The following is a 23,100-nucleotide window of genomic DNA, read 5'->3' on the forward strand; positions in this document are numbered from 1 at the left end:
ATATGATCCAATCTCATATAATTTCTTTATCAACATCTTTTTATCTGGACATGGTCCTTTTCCCACGTACTACTTTGCAACTGCGTATGTGAAGAAAACCACCCAGAGCATTATATCTTTAAGTGCCAGCTCACAAAAGAGTTACACTGCAAAAAAAGTCACAAATTACGCCTGAGTACATTAAATGCTTACTAACGATCCCTCAATTACAACAAAAGATTTCCTTGATTATAAGGAAACTTTCCTCATATAAGACAAGACATATGTCAAGATGTTATCACGTCTGTATAAATACCACTTATTACATAACTTACAAAAATAATGCCAAGATTTTCAGAAATATTGAAAATACCTGAAACAGGCTAAATATGGTATGGATTGTTTTTACAAAATAATTACATTAAGAATTTGTGCTGCATTAGGAGATGAGGGAAAAAATCTTGTAATAATTAAATCATTAATTAAAAAATTAATATACGACGTAATTAGACATATCAATGTAAATGTAAGTATTATGTGATTTTTCTAATGTGTATTTTCAGTAGTTATGATACATTAATTTACAAAAATAATGTAAGACTTCAGTAATGCAATTGTTTGTAACATAATAAAAAAATGAAAGGAAATGTATTAACAAGGTAATTGCCTTAGGAATACGACAATGTACTAGGAGATACATAAAAATTTTTTTTCACTAATTAGTTCCTTGAAAAGATGTTTTATGTAATTCGATATATTAATGCAAATGTATTGTTTGTATGAAGTGCAATGTACAATGTCCGATGTATAATGAATGTTTGCATTATGTATGTTCGAAGTAATTATGTTATATTAATTTGCCATAATCCAAATTTTGTTAATCGATTAATTTCTTTGTAATAATTGTATACCGTGTTTTCGTAATTGTATATGCAATATATAAATCTAGAATTAATGTTAAGTTTCTATGTAAATGCCTTGTTAGGCTGGCATCTGATGCGGGCCAACCGAACGCCCAGCGGGTACAGTAGTGCGGCGGAGCAATACCTGTAAAAGTCACTGACGAAGTTCTGGTGCTCCGTCCACTTTTCCCTGTCCTTGGTTGCCAGAGCCTACTCCAAAGAGAGTTTAGATTCTAGTGACTGAAATAAATTGCTTATGTGCTTCCGGACCACCAGCGGGAGAATGCCAAAGCCGTTGAACCCTGGTAGTTCGGTCCGAGGTTCAGATTTCGGGGACGAGCTGGCTGCATGGGCGTTTTTCGTGGTTTTCTTCGTGTGTAACGTATATATGCCAACCAGTATTTCTTAGATATTCCTCCGCGAAGGCATCCCGATCTTTAGGTAGATAGCTTTGGAGGCTTTGCCGTAATCATATAAACCAAACCATACTTGGTGCTTTCGATTCCCTCAAAATCCTGTTTATCCGAAGTCATCCACAATGATACCGTTTCTAAGGTTCCAAATTTCCAAAGTGAGTTTCAAACTTCAGGGTCCTTTCTTATGGTGCAAGCTTTTTTGTGAAAAACACTTTGGATCATTAAATATTACCGACAATGTGTCAGGTCAAAAGAATAATAATTTGCATATTAAAAGGAAAAAAAAAACTTTGTGAAAAACGCGCTCTTTTTGTAACAAAAGCATGATAGTATTCATAGTAGCTACTTTATTTTTGGCCATTATTCACTTTCTATAACATCGAATGTCATCATTAATCAGGAATAAATACCTGAGAAGTTTAATTCTTCATGTCTTAAGAAAGAGAAGATAAATATTTTAATGGCTTTAGTAACTGTCAATTTAAACATGTAACATTTTTCCTGATTCATTAATTTCTTAAAAGAATTTATTCAGACATCGGAATTTATTGTTGTGGGTTGTTATTTAATCAGCCTTCTCAAACGTCATGACATAATTCTGGATAGAATTTTGAAATGAAAGATCAGTTCAGTCTTTTGTGTTGTAAGATAGTCGTGCATTTTAAATAAATATAATTTCTTAACACTCAAGAACATTTTGGCGTTTGGAATCATAGATTACGGCAATTTTTTAAAGAGAATTTCAAATAAAGTATAATACTAATCCAGAAGTCAAACAACAAAAATCAGCCTTATATTCACAAAATTTTCACAGGACTAGTTTCGATGGTTTTACCGAACCATCATCTTCAGCTGCAAAACCGCAAATGAACAAGATAGGGAATAATGATTAGATAAGATAAGAAAGCCTGGACAAGAATAAGCAAGTGGCGCCATTTGTTGGCGAAACCAGAACTAAAACATAACTTCTCTAAAAGCCGAAGGCAAATTTGGATTGGAATTAGGATCGTTAACTAGAACAGAAAGATTTTTATGAATGTGAAATGCCTCTAGAAAATCCAGTTCTCCAATGGAAGATGTTTTTTGAATAATTTTGGCAGCAGAAAAATTGAAAGTGTGATTTTCGGACCAACAATGTTGAGCAACAGAAGACTTCTGTGTTTCCTTTTTTCTAACATATGCCTCATGTTCTTTGACGCGAAATTTTAAGGCTCTCTTAGTTTGACCAATGTAAATTAAACCACACTGGCAAGGAATCCTATAAATACCCAGGAATTCATATCCGGAATGGGGTCCTTGAGTATAGAAGTTGGAATTTTATTGATGGGAGAATAAACAACCCGAAAGTTAAATTTCTGCAAAATATGTGCAACTTTATAGCTAATTGATGGAAAGAAGGGAATGACAACAGAATTTTTATAATCTCCTAAAATAAGAGTGTGGCTTTTAGTGTGTTGAAATGACAATTTTTTAACTGCTTGATTAATAATGTTGGGTGAAAAGCCCCTGTCAATAGCTATTGCTTTTAAATAATTTAGTTCTTCATCAAGGGCTAGTTTGGAGGAGCAAACTTGAAGAGCACGGAAAACATAGGAATAAAATGAAGCTAACTTTTGTTTAGTCGGATGACATGTATAATAAAGTATAATAATTCTGTTTACATTTAAAATGTATGATGCACACTCAAAAGGTATAATTTACATATCCATATACCGGAACAGAACTTCCAAATAATTTAGAACAAATAAAATTATTTAGTAAAATTATTTATAATGGATTATATTTTTTATAATTAAATAAGAAATAATTATCTTGTTTTATTTATAAAATCGATAAAGTGTCAAATAAAAATGCTGTGTAACCGTTTTAAGTATCATAAGACTAGCAAAAAGTTTGTTCTGAGGATTTCAAAAATATCCTTGAAGCCTTAATGAACATGCTGTTTTTCAAAAATAAATTTGAGCATAAATTGCCGTACTGAGAAGTGGATCAGAGCTCGTGTATTACCAACGTAAATCTAAAAAAAAATAACATCAAATACAAAAAAACAGACACTTGCATGATAGAAACTGATCTATGTTTCAATCAAAAATTACAACAGAACAAAACAATATACATTTCGAAATCAAACTGAAGTTCGAATAAACGAATAAGGCGTAATAACTGCAAAATTCGGTTTTCTTTCATGTGTAACATGAGCCAATTTCCCGATCTAACATCTTTATAGAGAAGCTATTTTTTTCTTGACGGCAGATAACTATAGAGTGCTTTGAGATGAATATCTAATCAATCAAATCAGCAAATAGAAGTCTGAGGTGTTTAGAAATCTCTCTAATTCTAAACACGAGACTTCGTTAATCTTGGCCTTGAGCGTAACAATTAACTGTTTCAGAGTATAAGAAATTACATTATTTCCCTCACGGATGGATAGATAGGTCAGGACGTATGTTGAATCAAATGCCAAAGCTCTACTATTCCTTTTCTTATAACAGATCGTACATAGTGGTGCGTTTCTAATTAGCTTACCGGTGAACATTCTCGGTTTATCGAAGTACATAGTCAGAATATTTGCATAATGTGGTTTTTCTTTATTTACTTACTTATCTTGTTCGAGGGGGCAAGCACGTAAAACAAATGTAAAGAATGTTCTGATTAAAGTAGTTATACAAATAACAGACCTACATGTGTTGCAAACAACGCTCTGATGTACTCTTCTCATAAAACATGAGTAGAAAGAAACTCATGTTATTTATGAACTCATGAAACTTTCTGATTTGATGTTATTTATCATACATGTAACAGAAATATCTTTTTAACCGAAATTTTTCTCAAGGAATTTGTGTCTTATTTCTAAAATAATTTCTAATTTCCAGCAAAACGAAAAGTATATCTGTAATGGCTCATTTTTTTTTACATTACAATCCGCAGCTATCATACTTTTAAGGAACAAGCAATTTTTGCTAATATGCCATTAATTGAAATTAATGATTCTTCTCTATTTGTGGTGTAATAAAAAGCAATACACTCACAGCCCGAAGTTTTTCGACGAGTTGCAAAGACTATAATTAGTTCGGAAAAGAGTATTGAGTACAAAGTCGTATTGAGTACGAAAGACAGAAGTAGGATAGTACAGGTGAAAATTGAAATATTCATAGCAAAGTCTTTAAAGAATAAGAACAAAATTATCGAGTAGAAAGTGAAGAGCGATAGAAAGGCTTTGAGAAACTTCTCTCTTGTTTGTTCAAAACGTTTTTAGGAATCTTTTCCAGTAACTTCTCAAAACAGAATTTAAAATACTAGATGTTTTCGATAACTGCTGTTCGGATAACCGAAGCTGCAGTATCTGAATATATATATATGTGTGTGTGTGAGTGTGTTACTGTGAGAGACCAAAATTGGAGAATGTAGACATTCACCGTTGAATGTCAACACAAGCCAAATGCGTCGGTGAAAGACTGAATATTTCATTATATTCTTGTACATTTGGCCCATCACCCGTGTATGTCGACAATCACAAATATACTGTGGTGGAGGTCAAAAAGAGAAATCGATGTCAGCAGAGGGGCGACAGACTCTCGCCAAATCCTTTATTCTGCTGTGTTATACTCTGAAACACTGGTTGACAGTCTTATGCAAGGTTTGATGGTACTCGCAACGTTTTCTTAAATTTTGTCTTTTTATCCGATTGCATGTAAACGAGAAGGCAGTTGTTTTTATTTTTCACAAGGAAAGTACTCTAATTGATTTCTGCTAAACATAAGTGCAGCACACCTTTGGGTTACAAACGATTAAAAAGTTTTGACGTTTTAAAAATTAATGATGGAGAAAAATTAATTTTACCCTTAAAACCAGAAGAAACGAATATCCAGTATTATGTTACTAATGATGAATTGTTCAGCATACTATTTGAAACTCACACTAGATTAGGTCACTGAGGAAGAACACGTATGCTTAAAGATTTGCAGGGTAAATAAAAGATTATTTCATATGAAGTTGCAATGTTGTATTTAAATTTATTTAAACAATGTCAAATGAAGCATAGTGCACCTAGGAAAAGGTATTGTTGTAAAACCAATGGTCGGTTGAGTTAAATTCAGTATGACAATTTGAACTGGTAGACCTACAGTCACACAGGGATGGCTAATATAAGTTAATATTAGTGTATTGAGATCATTTGACTAAGTTTGTCCAGTTACGGCCATTGAAAACTAAGACAGCTGAGGAAATTGCGTATAATCTTCTCGAATTATTTTTAACATTTGGTGCTCCAGCTATTTTGCATTCAGATAACGGTAAGGAATTCAGTAATCAAATCACACACGATGTATGAGCTATGTGAAAAGATGTTAAGATAGTCCATGGAAAGCCTCATCATAATCAAACACAAGGCTCAGTTGAAAGGGCTAATCAGGTTATATAGAACATGTTAACTGCATGGATGAACGATAACGATACAGATAAATGGTCAGATTGATTGGCGTTTGTTCAATTTGCTGAGAACACTATATATTATGAAGGAGTGCGTCTAAGTCCTTATGAAGCCATGTTTGGCATTAAATTAAGAACAAACATAGTATCGTCTTTTTTGCCTGGCGAACAAATCGGAAATATTCAAACCGAAGAACAATGAAGAAATCAATTCAAATCGAAGAAAATGCTAATACTTTTGAAACCGAAGAACAGCTTGAAGTAACTATTAATACTTTTGAAGGAAATCTGAGCAGTCGCTATACCGAAAACCAGATTTCAAAGAAAAATATTGAAGAGAAAAGGCCGAAAGGTGTTGGCAGTTGTTGTTTGGATTGAAGACTCCGTCCTTTATATAGTAGCAAATAAAAATGGTACCTTCAAGTGGCTTTCATAATCAGTTTGTAATTTGTAAAAAAAATTACTTTCAATAGATGAGAATTCTTCTCAAGAAATGTCCCTGAGAGAAGCAGCTGCAATTAATTCGATAAGTAGAGGGCAAAGCTATAAATGCTGCCACTGCAAAAGAAGTGTTCCACAACTAAATGCAGTTGTAAACGCAACGGTCTCTTGCGCAATTCAACATGTCATAAAAGTTTAAGTTATTGTAATAAATAACATAATTAAGTAAGTTTTTTTGGTATTATTTTCTTTTTTCATTTAGAATGTGCAGTTTAAGTTCAAAAAATTAAAAAAAGTTCTTTATTGGCTAAATTTAAAACTAAATGCTTAACATTTATCCAAGCACAGCTGCTGTCATTATTAAGAAGGCAAGTAATATCGAGTAGCCCTTTCTCACGTTAGAATCTAAAGCTACATGTACCGCAGTGAAAACGCCTCTACAGAGTTACGAACAATTCTCTTCACCGGGACTGGTTACTCCTCTCAGTAAGACAGGCAAAAACGTTACCTCATCCTTGTGAAGTTTTATCGCCCCTGCGACTATGTAAATGTTGACATTCTTCAAATTTCGGTCTTTCACAGTAATATATATGTATAATATATATATAGTGTGTGCGACACTTATTGAATTAACTGATTTAGGAAATGGCCCTTAAAAGGTATAATAAAGTAATAAAATCTCTTACGCTAGTAGCAACAACAAAGTTAGCCGAGTATTATTTAATAAATATTTAGTTTCGCATTGAAAATAAAATCTAAGTTGCAAATTAAACGTTTTACATGATTAGTAGATAAAATAGCACAGTATAAGTTACCGCAGTAAAAATTAAAATGAGGAAACGTGATGATAAAAATCTAAACTAAAACTGAATTACTAGATTTTGGTATTACCGATTTTAGCATTAACCGATTTTAGATTACATCATAGTTTCAAATTTATTGTAAATTAACGTAATTTGTATGCTCATCGGGATACTCTCTATTAAGTTTATCTAATGAAAGCATTATTTACAGATTTTGCACCATCCACAGAAGAAGTACTTTGCACCAACAATGGTAGGAATCATAACTGAAACCGCAAGAAATCTGCAACAAGTTGAGGTTATAGTAAATCTTACTTCCTTGGGAGATGAGTTTTTATACCAAGTTACCACTGTCTCCAGCTCGAAGGCAAAGGACACTGATACTGAAAAATACATTGAAAAGTTATCTCGGTTCCCAAAAGACCTCAGAATATCTATACCGATTATGTGCAAGGTGTTCCCTTTCCACATCATCCTTGATCGTGATATGCAAATTGTTCAACTGGGAAAAGGCCTGTTCCGCATTTTTAAATCCAAGATAAGTGAAGGAGATCGGCACTTCTCTTCATTTTTCATCATCAAGTCTCCAAAAGTTGCAGTGGCATTCGATGACGTTGCCCAACTTTCTAATGTCACATTTGTTTTAATCATAAAGATGGTACACGAAACATTGCAGGTAAGAGCACATTTTAATATTTTGTTATATTGGCAGCAATCTCAAAATGACTTTAAAATCATTATCCCAAGTACTGTAGTTTACTTCTATCATATTCTGTCATATTTGCATGGATTTGTCCTTAAATTTCATTACTTCTTGTGTCTGTATCTATTGACACTCCCAGCCCAGCAGGTGTTCACTAGCTAGGGCTACGGAAGAGTTCACTCAGTGTTTAGTGCGTGATAAATGAAAGGGCTGGTTACTGAGCTATTCCATATTTTTTATATGTAATATAAATAGAAAACGTATTTCACAAGATAATTCTCAGCAGCCCCTAAAATAAATAGTGCTCTTTGCCATCATTAACTAACTAATTAAACTAAATACTTTTGCATCCATTTACAGTAAATCAGTTAAAAACAACATGTAACGGAAGACGAGAACACCGGTACTTAATCCTCATATTTGACCAGGTAGACAGATTTAGTTCCGCCCCTTCCTCTATTCTAGAATCAGCTTCACACTGTGGTTTTAGCAAAGAATGTAAAGAAGTATTAATGGGTGTGATATAAAACAAAATCCTGCATATAACTATTTGGTAAACTGTGCGACTGCACAAAAGAAATTAAGTAACATCGCATAGGTCCAGACCAATGTGCTGCCGGGATATCTAGGATAGCCTTGATTTTTGTGTGAATGATTTTTGTTCGAGGATACAGCATTGGTAGGGGATTCTGTAATTTTCATTATCTGAAGGTGGTGATGAGAGGTTGCTGAGATGGTGGCCGGATATCAGTGGGGCAGCTCATCAGGTAATTTTCGGGTTTTCCCGCGCTGCTGTAAGTGCATTGGTCCGTATTGCTTATCGTGTATGAAACTAGACTGGAAATGGGTCGTGGCCTGTAATATAGCGTGTTAGTTGAGCAGTAGAAGCACCTCTTTTGTTGCTGATTTTGGGAAAGAATAGATAGGCACGAGAGCTTTGTGGCGCATGGTGCCAATTCTCTTGCCATTTTACTTTAGTCAAATTATTGACGACTCTTTTGAGGGAATAGCATGGTGGGTGGAAAGGTTATCAATTCGCTCCGATGTTGCGAGCTGCCTCCTTTGCTAGTGAATCTGCTCGCTTATTTCTTTGATTTCCCACATGTACATTTATCCAGTGGAAGTGGAAATTAAAGTTTCTGAATCACAGTAAGTCTTTTTGAATATTACTCATGATATGAGAGCTTTGGACGGAATATAGGATGGCATGAAGCGCTGAGAGGCTGTCGCTGTAGAAGCTGGCGTTGCAGTTGTATTGTTTACTGTATGTGTCATTGCCACTGGTAGTGAATGCGCTTTCAGCCTGGAACATGCTATTCTTAGGTTCAAGTTGTGTTTTCCATGTGTAGAATTCTATATTATCTTGCCTTGAACTGTCAGTGTAGTTATGAAACCTTGCATTGAAAGTGGTAGAATGTTGTTGCAGATGTATATTTCTATTGCAGACTCCTCTGATTGCTGAGTAAAGGTTAAGCTTGTAGCTCCTTGCTGCATACGTACGAGGGTGGAACTATATGTTGCAAAGTTGCTTGCTTTTTTACCATATTACGTTTGTTTTGACTACCGTTGCGTAGATTAGAATTTTTTCTGCATTATTGTGTAGATAATTTTCTGTATTTATAGATTCAAACCACACTTGGCACGTTGGAATTGCCGAAGTTTGTACGCAATTCTTAGCGACCGATTTTTGAGGTCCATTATGCGTGTTATCCAAGTAAGACCTGGATCCCATGTCAGTACGAGGTACTTTAGTGTGCTGGTGATTTTAATTTTATGTCCCTTCATTCCTAATCTGAGTTTAGGTGTGAGTCTGTTGCCAGTTTTAGGGATTATGAGTGTCGTAGATTTTATTTCGGATACGTGAAGCTTGATTTAGTTGCAGCGATCATAGAAGAGTTCATATGTTCCGTTGCAACATCGTTTAACGTTTTGTTAAGTTTTCCTCTTATTATGAAACTTGTAGCATCAGCATAGGCAATAACTGAGGTACGACTAAGTCATTCTGCATTAGTGATGATATTAAAAGTCAGGATTCACAAGACAGTTCTACCTTATGAACATTGTGCGCAACCTCTATCCTGCATTCTACTGACGGGAGCCCGAGCCGTGCATTATTATGTGTTGTCTAATGTTCAGATGATTTTCAAAACTGAAATGGATGTTGTTAGGGCATTTTGTGTCATGCAGGGTAAGCAAAATTGCAGGCCATTAAAATGTGGCGAATGCGCTTAAGATGTCGAGACTTAATTAAAAGACTTAGAAGTACTGTGTTTAGTTATATAAAAGCAACATTATGGTATTAAAAGCAACATTATGATACTTTATTTTGCTGCCTTTCACAGAGCTTATATACGTTTCCTGGCATTAAGCGTTATGATAACTGACTCTAATGCAACCTAGATAATTTTCCTATTCAAACAATGAAAGTAGTTCTCGAGTGCTTTTCCATAATCACATAAAGTAATCTTTGTCAGTACAAACATCACGCTGGAAGAGAACTATGTTACGTTTAAAGATCTTTAGAAAAAAGGGGTATTATTAAATTTACTGTTAATGCTTCTGACATTATGCTATTAATTTTAAAGTTTCGTTAATGGCTTTGAGAACTTCATCTAGTTTTTATCATTCATCTTGTTTAATTTTTTAATTTAAACTATTTCAGGGATCAAGTTTTTAACTCTGCATTAAAGTCTGTATTAAGAATCTCGGAATTTAGGATTCAGTAGTAAAAATTTTAATAATGATTTATCAGTTTAAAAACATGCTATTGTTGTTTGTCCAATGATACAAAAGAAATTCCTTATTGAAATCAGCTGGAAACAGATTTGCATCTGATATGCATTCGTTGCAAAAATAAAAATGAAATTTATTCTTCAAGTGTATTTGTTTTGTGCGCAATATGCGAAGAGTCCCTATGAAATTTTTAAGATGAATTATGTAAAATGTTTCCTTATCGAACTTGCAGAAATCCTTCTAAGAAGTACCAGTTCAGCAGATAGTTCTCTAGACTTTTGCCACAATTTAGCAACAACTGACATGTATTAGCTTTTTAAGAAAGAAATAGATAATGTTTTCTTTCACGTGACCTATTTTATTCAAAATATGGATCCATTATTTTCGTCTTAAATGTCTGCTGCTAAAATGAAATCATTCTGCTATCAAACAGATACAGATAAGAACACTGAAGAATCTAATGTATTCAACGACTTTATTTCTAATGCTAATTTTATTAGTTATAAAATTCAGATTATTGTATGAATCTTACTGTACTAAGAATTCAAAATTTATATATTATGTACGCATAGTTTTCAGTATTTAGTTACGAAAATTTCAAGATATGATGCATTTTGATGAAAACAAAATTTAAGAGCATCTTCAGAAAGAAATATATATGAGTTTTAAAGGGAATACCCCGTTCCTGATAGACAATATGTAAGCAAAGAAAATTATCAGTTATTGAACTGAATAAAACAGAAATAAAATTAGTGGAATTAGAACCAGTATGGCACTAAAAATATCTCTAGACTCCAATTACTTAAAAAAAAAAATCGGGTTGCCTGTTTCGGATTAGTACGATGTTCTGCATAATTCTGAATTGAACATCTGAGTGGCAGATTGCGTCAATTCGCCCTAAACGCTGTGAAGAAAATTCGGAACAACGCAATGAATTCTAAATTCATTCACTTGTTTCTAAATGAGTTCGTTTAGAGCAGAGGTTCCCAAATGTTTTTGTACTGTAGACCACTTGCAGATTTTTTTCTGTTTTTCATGGATCCCTTCCTAGGGGTCAATCCAAAGGCAGTAAGCTAGTGAAGCTAGCTTTGTGTTACATGTATACTCGAGCATTCGAAAGCATAGTGAAACTGAGAATAAAGTTTCACCAAAGGCGTTCCAGAACACTTAGGTGAAAACAAAATGTATGGAAATGTCATGTAACAAGTTTGAAATTTACTTCACGAGTTGAAAATTTACCTGACAGAGATAGCTGTCAAGTAAATTTACTACTGGTTGAGTGGGTTTTCGAACCCGATCCTAATACTAAGATATTAAAATTTATCAATTCCAAACGTGCTTTTAGCAGCTGAAACAGAGATATGCACTTATAGGGTATAAAGTATTTTCTCCTTCCTTCTAGAATGTCTGCGTAATTACAACGGTAGAACACTTGGCGCGTATTCAAGAGGTCCAGGTAGGAGTTTCGGCGAGGGCATTGCACAAGGTATTTTCTCCCTCCTTTCGGCATACCTTTGTATTGTAGCTGGAGAACGCGCGACGTGTTTTTGGGAGCTCTGAAGTTCGTATCCCCGCGACGGCACTGCGGATTTCTTGTTTTCTGACGTCGAAATATTCTAAAAGATTTTATAAGTGACGCTGGAATACATTTGGTGTACAATAATTCGTCACCACCAAGATTTGTCAACTGGGTCCTCTAATCCCTAGTTGCGCTTTAAAAGGGGAGTATATGAGGTATTTTAAAGGGGAATATATAAGATATGCTTCTCCTTCTTCCAGCATATCTTTGGAGTGTAACGGTAGCACACTCGGCGCGTATTCGCGAAATCCAGGTTCCAATTCCTGCAATTGCAGCTACAAGGAATTATTATAGAGTAAAAATTTTCGAATAAAAACATGTAAATTGTTATTAATTATTATTCATAATTAATTTTATTAATCAAAACGGCCCAAAATACAAATCTAGTAACTTTCTCACATAATGTAAGTGTACCAAAATACAAGTGCCTTTAACGAGAAGAATGAACCTTATACTTTAATAGCAAATTTTTAATATTTGCGTTCAAATTAGTCAAGCTTAACCTTAAATCTCTTCGGCCACTAATTTTCAATCCTTTTTCTGTAAGAAAATTGGCAGCTGAGATTAGATCAGTTGCTAGGAAGCATGAGCATGGAAAAGCTATGAAATGTTTTCTTGCGATAGTCCATAATGCAAGATAAAAAACAGTTATGGCTCTCTAAAGCCAGAAATGCTGATAACATTTTTTAAACTGCACTCTAGGTTCTTCATTAGTGTTTACTCCAATCAGTTCCTGTAACATGATATCCAATTATTAAGTATCACCGTATAGATTGACAATCCATTGCGGTATTTCCATAGTCAAAACATTCTCAAACCTCATTTTAAAGTCTGTGTGAAGCGTATTTAAACGTTAAATATTCTCCGTAAAGTCATCATCTTAATAGCTCTGATATTTGTTACAAACTGAGAAAATTCCCACCGTCCAATGTTTTGCTTCACTATGTTAATTCTGGCAAGAAAAGCCGCAAACTTTTTATTAAATTTAGATTCTGTAAAATAAGCAGCAATGTCTGTTTTCCATTTGATTAAATTTTGTATTAAAATGGACTCTTCAGAAAATCTTGCCAAATGTAAGACTTTTGACAGCGAGAATACTTCACTGTGTAGGACTAATTGATGATTGTCGTCATTTTCTTTACAGAACTCCGCAAATAATCTAGAATTCAACGTGCTGCACTGAGTTTTGTTTATTGCGTTTAGGATGAATTGAAGAGATTAATGCAATCTGGCACTCGGGCGTTTTGCTACAAAAGGTATCGATAAATAACTCAGTAAACTGCAGACACCCCAGGAACATGTAGTTTTAAATGGTTTATAAAACTATGATAGAGCCCAAACATTGCAGGTATTCCATCTGCTGCTGCTTGCATTCTATTTGATAAAGTATAAGGTACTTTCTCCCTTTTTTCTGCATACTTTCGTGATGTAACGGTAGCACACTTGGCACGTATTCGAGAGGTCCAGGTTCGAGCCCCGGGGAGGGAATTACACATTTTTCACATTTCTTGCTTCAAAATAGACTAATGACTCTACAGTGGCGCCCGGACTAAATGGTGGTGGATGATAATTCTTTACGGCCACGATTTGGCTATTGGGTCCGCTAACTTCCGGATGCCTTCGTGGTGTAATGGTTAGCACACTCGGCGCGTATTTGAGTGGTCCAAGTTTGAGTCTCGGAGAAGGCATTGCTCAATTTTCATGTACCCGTGCTTCAAAATAACTTAACGCCTTTATAAACGGTACCGCTTTTTTATGAAATAATCTCTGAAGGCTCTGGATATTGATTCGCTTTTCTCTTTGCTGCCAAAGGTTTCGCGAAATGCAGCTCTTCATAGATTTCTTAATCCATAATATAATAAATAGATAGGGGGAAATGGTGCGTCACTACCATGACTACCATGTTGACGTGTTCAATCATATGAATAAATGAGTCATTGCCAGATAATTACACAAGAAACGTTCAACATCATCAGTCATTTCATACGTTTTTGAACTCTGTTGCTGCTCAAAGAGATTCTTTTGGCTACATCATATGCAGGTTTATGTAGAACAATTTTTCAAGCCTCTCCAAATGACTGGCAAATAAGCTGTTTTCCGATAGTATATTGCTTTCTTGATTTTGCTATAAGTAGTGAAGTATTGTAAGCCACCTGCAAACTATCATCGTCTATTTTAAACGCCGAAGGAAACATGCTGCCCACCGTGGATCTTTTCTAAAAATTTCTTTTCGGTCTTTGAAAGTATTACAAATTTTTACCTGTTTTTTCAGGGTGACACCTTCTCAGATGAGCCTTCAACTTGCAGGATTTCCTAGAGTCATTGTTTAAATATTTGTTGCATATAAGACTCATGCCGAGGTGTTTGTTCGGCAATGATGTATGAAGCCGAACTTCAAATTAACGACGATACACTGCCTACATTTCTTTTTCAGATTCGGCTATGTTTAGTAGCAGTTGTCTGTGAAAAAACATTAAGCTATTTAAATATGATTAGACGTAGTAACTCAAAATTGATTCCCGGTGTAAAACCTTATTTTAATCTTGAGTTAGGTATACGAAGTGATTTTTAAGTTGGGGCATTATTTTTACCATTATTATTTATACTTCCTAAATAAAGTTACTCGGCAAAATGTACCTTACGCAAAAAAGTGTCAAAAAATAAGAAATGCAAATGCCATCTTAGGTCCACCGCAAAATGTCTTAATTCGTTCAAAAGCAAAACGTAACTACTTTCTCGATCTGAAATTGGGTTATACTCGTTGTAATGCAAAATACTCGTTACAATGAAAAATATTGTATTGACTTTTAAGGAGGGTTGCTTCGTTCGCCGCAAAACATGAAGAATTCGCAGAACTAAATTTTTTGTTAATTTTAAACGATTCCGCTTTATGTTTTAGAAATTATGGTGGTTTGTATCATCTCTACGCAATAGAGAGGACTACAAAAAGAATGTTATACATACTTAAAATAATTTACTTACTTTACTCAAAGTTTACAAAAAAAGACTTTGATTCACTTTAACTTGTACCCATACAACTAACTATTTATATTTTTGAAAATATTTGCTAATCTTTTTCTTCTCAAAATTCAGAAAACAAATGTAGTGTTTGTCTCTGAAACTCGTATTGAAAGGCATGGAGGGAGGAAGCAAGGTGTCCATTTTGTTTGTGAAAATTGAAGTAGCAATGCCATCTAGTGCGCAACAGGAATAGCGTTTACATTATGAATCCCTTCAGGATAAGCTTTTCCTTTAGAAAAATTTATATTGATTAATACTTTTCAGAATAATCTGAATAGAAATACTTGTCACTTAAATTCTTATCATCAGAAAACCTTTTTTCTAAACAGATATTTCATTTTTAGTTACGTACAAATGCAAACATTGCGCTGTTTAGTTTGTGTACGACCACTGAATTCACGTTCGAATTCGATGTCGTGCAGGTCTTATTGTACGGTAGTCAAACCTTTTGCATTTTGTTAATGAACGTAAAGTTTTTTTAAACATGCGTATAGGGATAGGAAGAAAGTATAATACGTTATGGGCGTAATTTTTACTAAATCGAAGTCTTTAAATTTAAGAATCCTAAAACAAGAATAATTACGTCACTTAAAATATTTTTGTCAACGGTTGCGAAAATAAAGGCTGGTCAGAGCATCTATCACGGTGTATATTGTAATACACATACACATGACATTTGAAGCTTGCCATCATTTTAGGTATCTTTTCTAAATAAAGATGATGCCAACCGATTTGCATACTGAGTAAAGAAGTTTTCGCTAGATGGAGAAAATGTAAGCATTCATAGTAAAAGATTTCTTAGACGATAAATCGATTAATTTATCAACAAATGTTTGAAAGCGCTAGAATATATCCATTGTTTGCTAAAACTATAGTCTTCTCTTTGCGATATTAATGATTACAATTCTTCTTTATTACTGGAATTTTATATATGTGACTAATAAACTGCTCAGTCTCACCATCAATGCGTTCCGAGAACGGCGTAAGAAGAAATAAAATATTATATATACTAGGATTCATTCATCATACGTATCAATGAGAGACTACGCTCACCTATATGACAAAGATTGTTATTATGTAAATTCCGTCATTAATAAATACTTTTCAGTTTAAGAATAATTTAGGTTTCCTTCACGTTACACGATAAACTGTTTCTAATTATCCTGTTTCAACCGATTTGCATATTGATCGCAACTTTTAATCTAACTGTAATATTTCAAAAATAATATTTTTTATTTTTATGATAAAGTATTTTCATTGTGATAAATTTTGTAATAATATATCCATGATGTATAGCACAGGTCAATATCAGAGAAATTTTCCAAGAAGTTTAAAATTTAAAGCAATTATTTTTATCTTCTCAATGCTTGAATTTTTTGAAAAGAATCAGTAAAATATGAAAATGTTCACGGTCTTGTTTTGATCAGTTTTATAGTTTGCAGTTTCTTAACTCAGCTACTAACTGCCTAAAACACGTGACTTCTATTTTTTTTTCTTTTTAAGAAAACATACAGTATCATGCTTGTATGTCCAGTTTTATTATCGTTCTGAGCAGCGAGGGTTGAGGGCATGTGGATATACTGTTAGTTCGAATAATGAATGTAAGGCAATTCTCAGCTGCATATTAAATGCATAGAGATTAAGTGGATAGCTTGAAAATTTTTAGAATGTTGAAGTTTATCATATGCAAGAAAAATTAAAAAATTTTATTAGTTAAATCTTGATAATCTGAATGTAATGGCAGCAATACTGTGGACTCATATATCCCAACGTATATAAAATTTTGCAATATGCAACAGCATGCCTTGTTTGTTTCCATGCATTCAATTATTATTTTGAGATAATTAATTTCCTATCTCAAGTTATTCTGATAGGCACAGAAAAGTATTTTCTCGGTAGATCTTTTCGGATTGTATTTCTTCTTATAATCATTTCTATGCCATTTAAGTTATAGAAGTGTGAATAACTCTGCACAATAAATTTAGTTTTTAAGATATTTTATGCGAAAAAATCTAACGGGTAGTTATTTATACCAAAATACTTGATATTCCACCTTGAGAGATGGAAAATTTTATTTTCTAATAGTAACCGACTGGTATTTTACTTTGTAGAGATATTAGGTTATTTCGTAGCAAGAGGCTTGAAAAAGCAGCAATGCCCTCGTCGGGACTCGAATACGCGCCGAGTGTGCTGACAATTACACCAAGAAGGCATGTTAAGAAGGCGGGAGAAATTTTATACTCACCCTTTTAAAGGGCGACTGGGGATCAGGGGACACAATCCCCAAATTCTGATGATGAAGAATCATCAACCACCACCTTTTTTTAGTTCGGGCGCCACTATACAGACATTAGGTTTTTTGATGCTGAAAGACATGAAAAGGTTATATAATTCCTCAGTTATATAATTCTAAATTTTTTCAGAATGATAAGTGGATTTAACTTAGTTCTGCTTAGGTTACCTTTGTGAGACTAGATCAGAGTTCTAAAATAATGCAATGCTGTGGATATTATAAATATTATAAATTCTGCAGTAAAGATTGTCTTGTACGATTTCACTTGGTTCAAATTCAGTTCATTGTCAGATAAATGATAGTTGCCTTTTTTGTGTTTGTTTGCGTTATTTGAATTAGATTTCTCGTGAGGGCGAAAATTCATCATTATTTAGTAGATAAATAATATCTAGTAAGTAATCATAGAGAAGTGAAATCAAGGTAGAGTGCTAGAATACTACAAAATCATTTGTTATTGTTGCTTTTGTTGCATGTACGGAATGTAATGAAATGACCAATGTTTCATTACTTATAAATCAATATAATTGAAATTTTAAAAGAATATAAAGAGTTTACTTAGAGAGGAATATTTAAACAAATGTTACATTCTAAATCGTAAGTAGCCATTTTTGTTCTGTTAAGTTACACTAAATGTAAGAAAACTATTTTCTCAAAATGACTTCTAACCATGAGCTCCCGATTTTTCTCACATACTATATGGTAATATATACGCAACTATTGTCTAGAAATACATAGTAGTAAAAACACCTCTGACAATGTTCTACAGATAATCCAAAAAATATTAAAAATATAGAGTTTTCTCCAGTAGTAACTTTTCTACTGGAGACTAGCAACTCCAAAACTTTTATTCTTATTTCTTTCAGTTTCGTTCAATAAATAGGCCTACAACTGCTTCTTCTTGCATTTTATTTCCGGTAAAATTGAGCAGAATATTTTTCGTTCATGAAAAACAGAAATTCGGGCAAAACATCCTAGAAATGCGTAATATATTTATGTGAAAACAATGTGAATGTAATATTAAATTTTGTTTAAATTTAAAATTAACTCCATATAGCCAAAATACAGATAATAGATAAATTATCTGTCTGAGAAGATAAAAAAGTATGACATATAAAAAGATAAGTTTTGTTTACTCTTTTAAGTTTTAACTCTTTCGCATCGAAGTCGCCCCTAACGCCCAAACATTCAGACATCGGCTGGACGCCCGAAACGCCTGAATAATTTCCTACCCAGTGCTTTCCTCCATCACGTTACTGCATTACTCATTGCTTTCAGGTGTTGTTAAATCACGTGTCAATCATTCTTTTGAAGCTACTAAAAGTAGCTTCCTTGTTTCCTTTGTTCCTTCCTTTCCTTTGTTTACTGTCAGTGTTTAGCTTTTGATGCCCGAAGTTGCAATCCCGTCCCAAGGGGGAACTTCACACAGTGTCAAAGCGTCGAAGAAAGAAGTTCTCGCTTTACTTAAGTAAGGCTATTATTAGCGCTGTAGTATTCAACTTGTCATGGGGGAAGGAAAAGCATTCCAAGAGAAATTCTTAGATACGGGCGTTTTCGATGTTTGGGGAATTGAGATTTTGCCCTCTCTCGATGCGAAATAGTTAAGTATTAAGATCCTGGATTTCAAGTACAGTAAACATATAACATTTACCAAGCTACAGTATAACTAAATATCGATAGCACTTTGCAATTTTAGGGGGGTTAGTTATTAAAATATGGCTAAGCACTGGAGGGTTATCTGCTCAAGTGGAGGATTTTCTAAGGAAAACTGGTTCGCATCCACGCCACATACGAGAAAACCACGAAAACTATCCATACAGCCAAGCATGTTCGCCTGGGCTCGAACTACTAGTATTTATGGGTCTTAACTAGTCGGCTACTGGCGGTTTAATTCCCACCTTTCGGGAATTAAATGCGCAATAAAATTCTTAGACAAACAACATACCATCCCAAAAGAAATTGGTATTTATCCGGAAACTGATGGTATCTGCATTCTATCTTTAATGCTGCATTCCACAGGCATTGTTGAAGAAAGAAGAACCAGAAAATAAGATTCAAATTGCTTTAAGAACTCAAAATTAATTAAATAAATTGACTAGGATTTTAAAAAAAAAACTTATAAGAAAAACATTATATGAAGCTAGAGTACTTGAAAGGAAATTACTCTGCAGGAGATTTTCATTTCCGTCCTAATTCCGTTTCTGAGCTCATTCATATTCCGTTTTCAATTGACCACACGGCTAGATCCTATTATATAACTTCAAAAGTGGATTTTCTGTTATCTACGTCGATGTAATTATACCTGATTTGATCATTAGCTCTTTGATGTTGCTAATTTTATTTTCAGAACTCTTTTTCATCTTTTGCTTATGAAAAAGAGTGTTATTTCTGCACATAAAAAAAAAAGTCAGCAAATTGAAGGGTTTATTTAATTTATCGTAACTTTAGATATTATGTTCTGTTTATTTCTCTTGTATTAAAGGGTATAAAACATTTATTTGTGTTAAAAAAATACGGGTATCTTTCTTTTAATCCTTCACACGTTGGAGAATTAACAATTAATTTGAGAAAATTTTCTGTAAAGAAGCATTTGTGGGGTATTTATATTTTTATTTTCATCGACTCAGTATTTCCGTGGGATGAATGCGTTAATTTTCGCGCAATTAAAGATTCCAGCTTTAGCGGATTTAGTTCAGAAAATAAAGGGAATTAAAAGCAGTTTATTTTTTAATTTTCATTTTGTCAGAGCTTTTGGTTACAAAGATTTTAATAAAAAAATGATTTTACGGTCTTAATTTAGAATGCAAAGAGCTCATTTGCGTAGCGAAAAGAACAATAAGTAAAAAGAAAGATAGCTATTATTTATACTGAGAAAATAAGATGCTCATTTTATCAAAAGATAGATTTTTTTTGCTATATTTGACTTAGTATAATCAATATAAGAACACACTTATTAACCAGATTTCCTATATATTTATTACGTTCACTTACCCCTCTTATTTACGTTAGACTGAATTTTAAACCGTTTAAGTCAAGTATCAGGATTTACTATTTTTTACTAATTATTATGTAGCAAAAGAAGAAAATTCTGAAAGCTGAGTACATTAGACGCATATCTCTTCTCTCAAGCCCCCCCCGCCGAAACATAAAAAATGAGATAAAATAAAAAATAAAACAACATTAAATAAAATAAAAAAAATGGGGGAAGAAGTATTTATTTCATTCGAGTGATTTTTAAAAATACTAGAGAAATGATTTCTTATATGTTAATGAGGTGAGTTAACTAAAAGTTGAATTCACTTATTTTGGTAATGCGACTCTTTCACTTTTCAGGAATTTTACTCAAAGTAAATATCGGACAGAGTACGTTAACAGAAAAACTAATGATTATTTTTAATTCGAACTCAGAGGAAAAATTGAATAATGAGATATTATTCACAGTAAAAATTCACTTGCATTTTTGATTCTCGAGTATGTAACATGTCAAAATAGACTACTAACTAGCCTCATATGTAGGTTATAAGGTATTTCTCCGCCTTCTTAACATGTAACGTAACAGTGTAGTGGTCAGCACACTCGGCACGTTTTCGAGAGGTCCGTGGTTCGAGCCCCAGCGAGGGCATTGCTCATTATTCACCTCTCCTGCATTCAAAAAATAGCTAATCACTCTACAGTGGCGCCCGAACTACAAAAGGTTAGTGCATGATGATTCTCCACCACCAGGATTTGGCGAATGGATCCCCTAATCCCAAGTCGTCCTTTAAAAGGGGCGGTATATAAGGCATTTCTCCCGCCTTCTTAGCAGGGTATAGGCCTTTCTATACCCTGCTATACCCTGTGCTGTGGCTGTTTCGCCGTCACGACATGTTTTCTTTACATGACTGTACTATACGCATATTCAATTTATTTAGTTTAATAAATCTGTTTGCCTTTTTTATATTTACTTAATAAAGGTTGCTTGTAATATATATAGTTCTTGACAAGTATGAGATCTAAAGATATTGCACATATTTAGTTGGAAATTCGTTTCAAAGAGAAGTTTTAAAGAGATGTTTCAAAGAGAGCTGGGCTAAACTTCTGATCTAACAGAAGTTATATTATCGATTTTAAAATTATGAGGGTGCAATATTTACATGATTCGTTAAACTTTCTTGAATCTTTAATCGGCTAGCTCAGAGAAATCAATCATACAAGCAGAAAATTCACATTTTTATAGAATTTGAATGGAAAACGGAATTACTTTGGAATCTTGTCAGCACTTTACTCTCTTCAAATTAATATGTTATCTGTAACGATGTATGTGTATAAAATTATACACAAAACATTTTACATATTATTTTATATAAAATTTTTATTACATTAAATTATTAAACTTATTTAATATAATACGGCAAGATATAATACAATCGTGTAAAGAAAAAATATGACTTGACGGCGAAATGGCCGCGGCGAATAGTCTCATTCCCTCTTAGCATGTAATAGTCAGCACACTCGGCGCGTATTCGACAGGTCCGTGGTTTGCGTCCCGGCGAGGGCATTGCTCATTTTTCATCTCTCCTGCTATCAAAAAATAGCTAATGACTCTACAAGGGTTTTGAAGAATATTTTATTATAACCGAAAATGGAAATATTTTAGAGTACAGTTTTTTCTTCTAGAAAAGTGAAGATGTTTCGTATTTGCCTAAATATTTAAAATCCGTTAATTGTGTAAGACTTCTGATCTGAACAGAGTTAAAGGTTCCCCGCGACTGCGCTAAATACTGTTAATATTTCTGAAACTGATAACTGGAGCAAAGCAAAATTTCGATGTTTTAAATTCAAAGTAAATAATGAAATAACAAAGGGAAATTTGGAATTTTTCATCAATGCAGGCTCAGAAGCTTTAAAAATGCGAGGAAGGTTGTATCATACGTAAGAGGTATATCTAAAATTTACCGTAATGTTAAATATAAACAAAACTAAAAGAAAAAAAAACCTCACAGAGCTTTAGACAGGAACCTTAGCATCATTCATCATGAAATACTACAAAGTATTAAAAATATTGATAAGAATTCGTGATGTAGTAGCAAAGGATACATAGTAATGCTATAAATTCTTTAAAAGCAGATATAAAAGTTATAAAGTAATACACACCAGCTCAAAAAATTAGCAACAAAGGCAAAATACGGCATAAAACGAAAACTATTTAATGGATATGGTTAAAATTAATACAAGATGTGGCATTATTAGACCATGTTGATGATAAATGATGTGGCATTATTAGACCATGTAGCAAACAATAAAGCACAGACGTACAAAAACACATATATTACGACCATCACATCGCGAAAACTCAATGGGTCCGATGAATATGCAAACGAAGCATAACGCAAATGACAAGCATGATATCCTCTAGCTGAAATTCATGCTTGACTAGGTCGAGGCAAGCTGGCAATAGTGAATGAGCGAGTGAGTGCACCGCTATAATGGCTTCCGACCATAGACATGAACCAAATGGAATTATACCATCACAGCGGAGAAAACTCCAAAGTTGAATATTACATACTAATAACAGTTTCTGTAGCTTGATAACTGCAGGCACCAAGCATTATTCTGATTATCAGCTTTAGATTCTGAACATTTCAAACATATTCGTGTTCACGGTTGCATCTGCTTACGCAGTTTCTTGAAATTTTCTATATTTCACCAAGGGCTACTCTGTTTTTGAGTGCGTTAGACGTCCACATTGCCCAGGCACAATCTGCTGGTTTCTTTAAGTGCCAGGTTTTTGTATGTACACAATGAAAGTAATAATGGTCCATGTCG

At 33.7% G+C, this 23,100-nt stretch overlaps 1 protein-coding gene across 2 annotated transcripts in view; it reads left to right on the forward strand.

The window, feature by feature from the left end:
* Positions 1 to 23,100, forward strand: part of Gycalpha99B (guanylate cyclase 1 soluble subunit alpha 2) — a 424,202-nt gene that overhangs the window by 214,674 nt on the left and 186,428 nt on the right. For both annotated transcript variants that reach the window (XM_035359312.2, XM_085809001.1), the window contains exon 6: positions 7,181 to 7,645. In XM_035359312.2, the coding sequence (XP_035215203.1) occupies positions 7,181 to 7,645 (465 nt within the window). The remainder of the gene's footprint in view (positions 1 to 7,180; positions 7,646 to 23,100) is intronic.

This window comes from Stegodyphus dumicola, chromosome X2, assembly GCF_044657685.1.
Source record: "Stegodyphus dumicola isolate Sdum_Otavi_A_Nest chromosome X2, ASM4465768v1".
Taxonomy (NCBI): Eukaryota; Metazoa; Arthropoda; class Arachnida; order Araneae; family Eresidae; genus Stegodyphus; species Stegodyphus dumicola.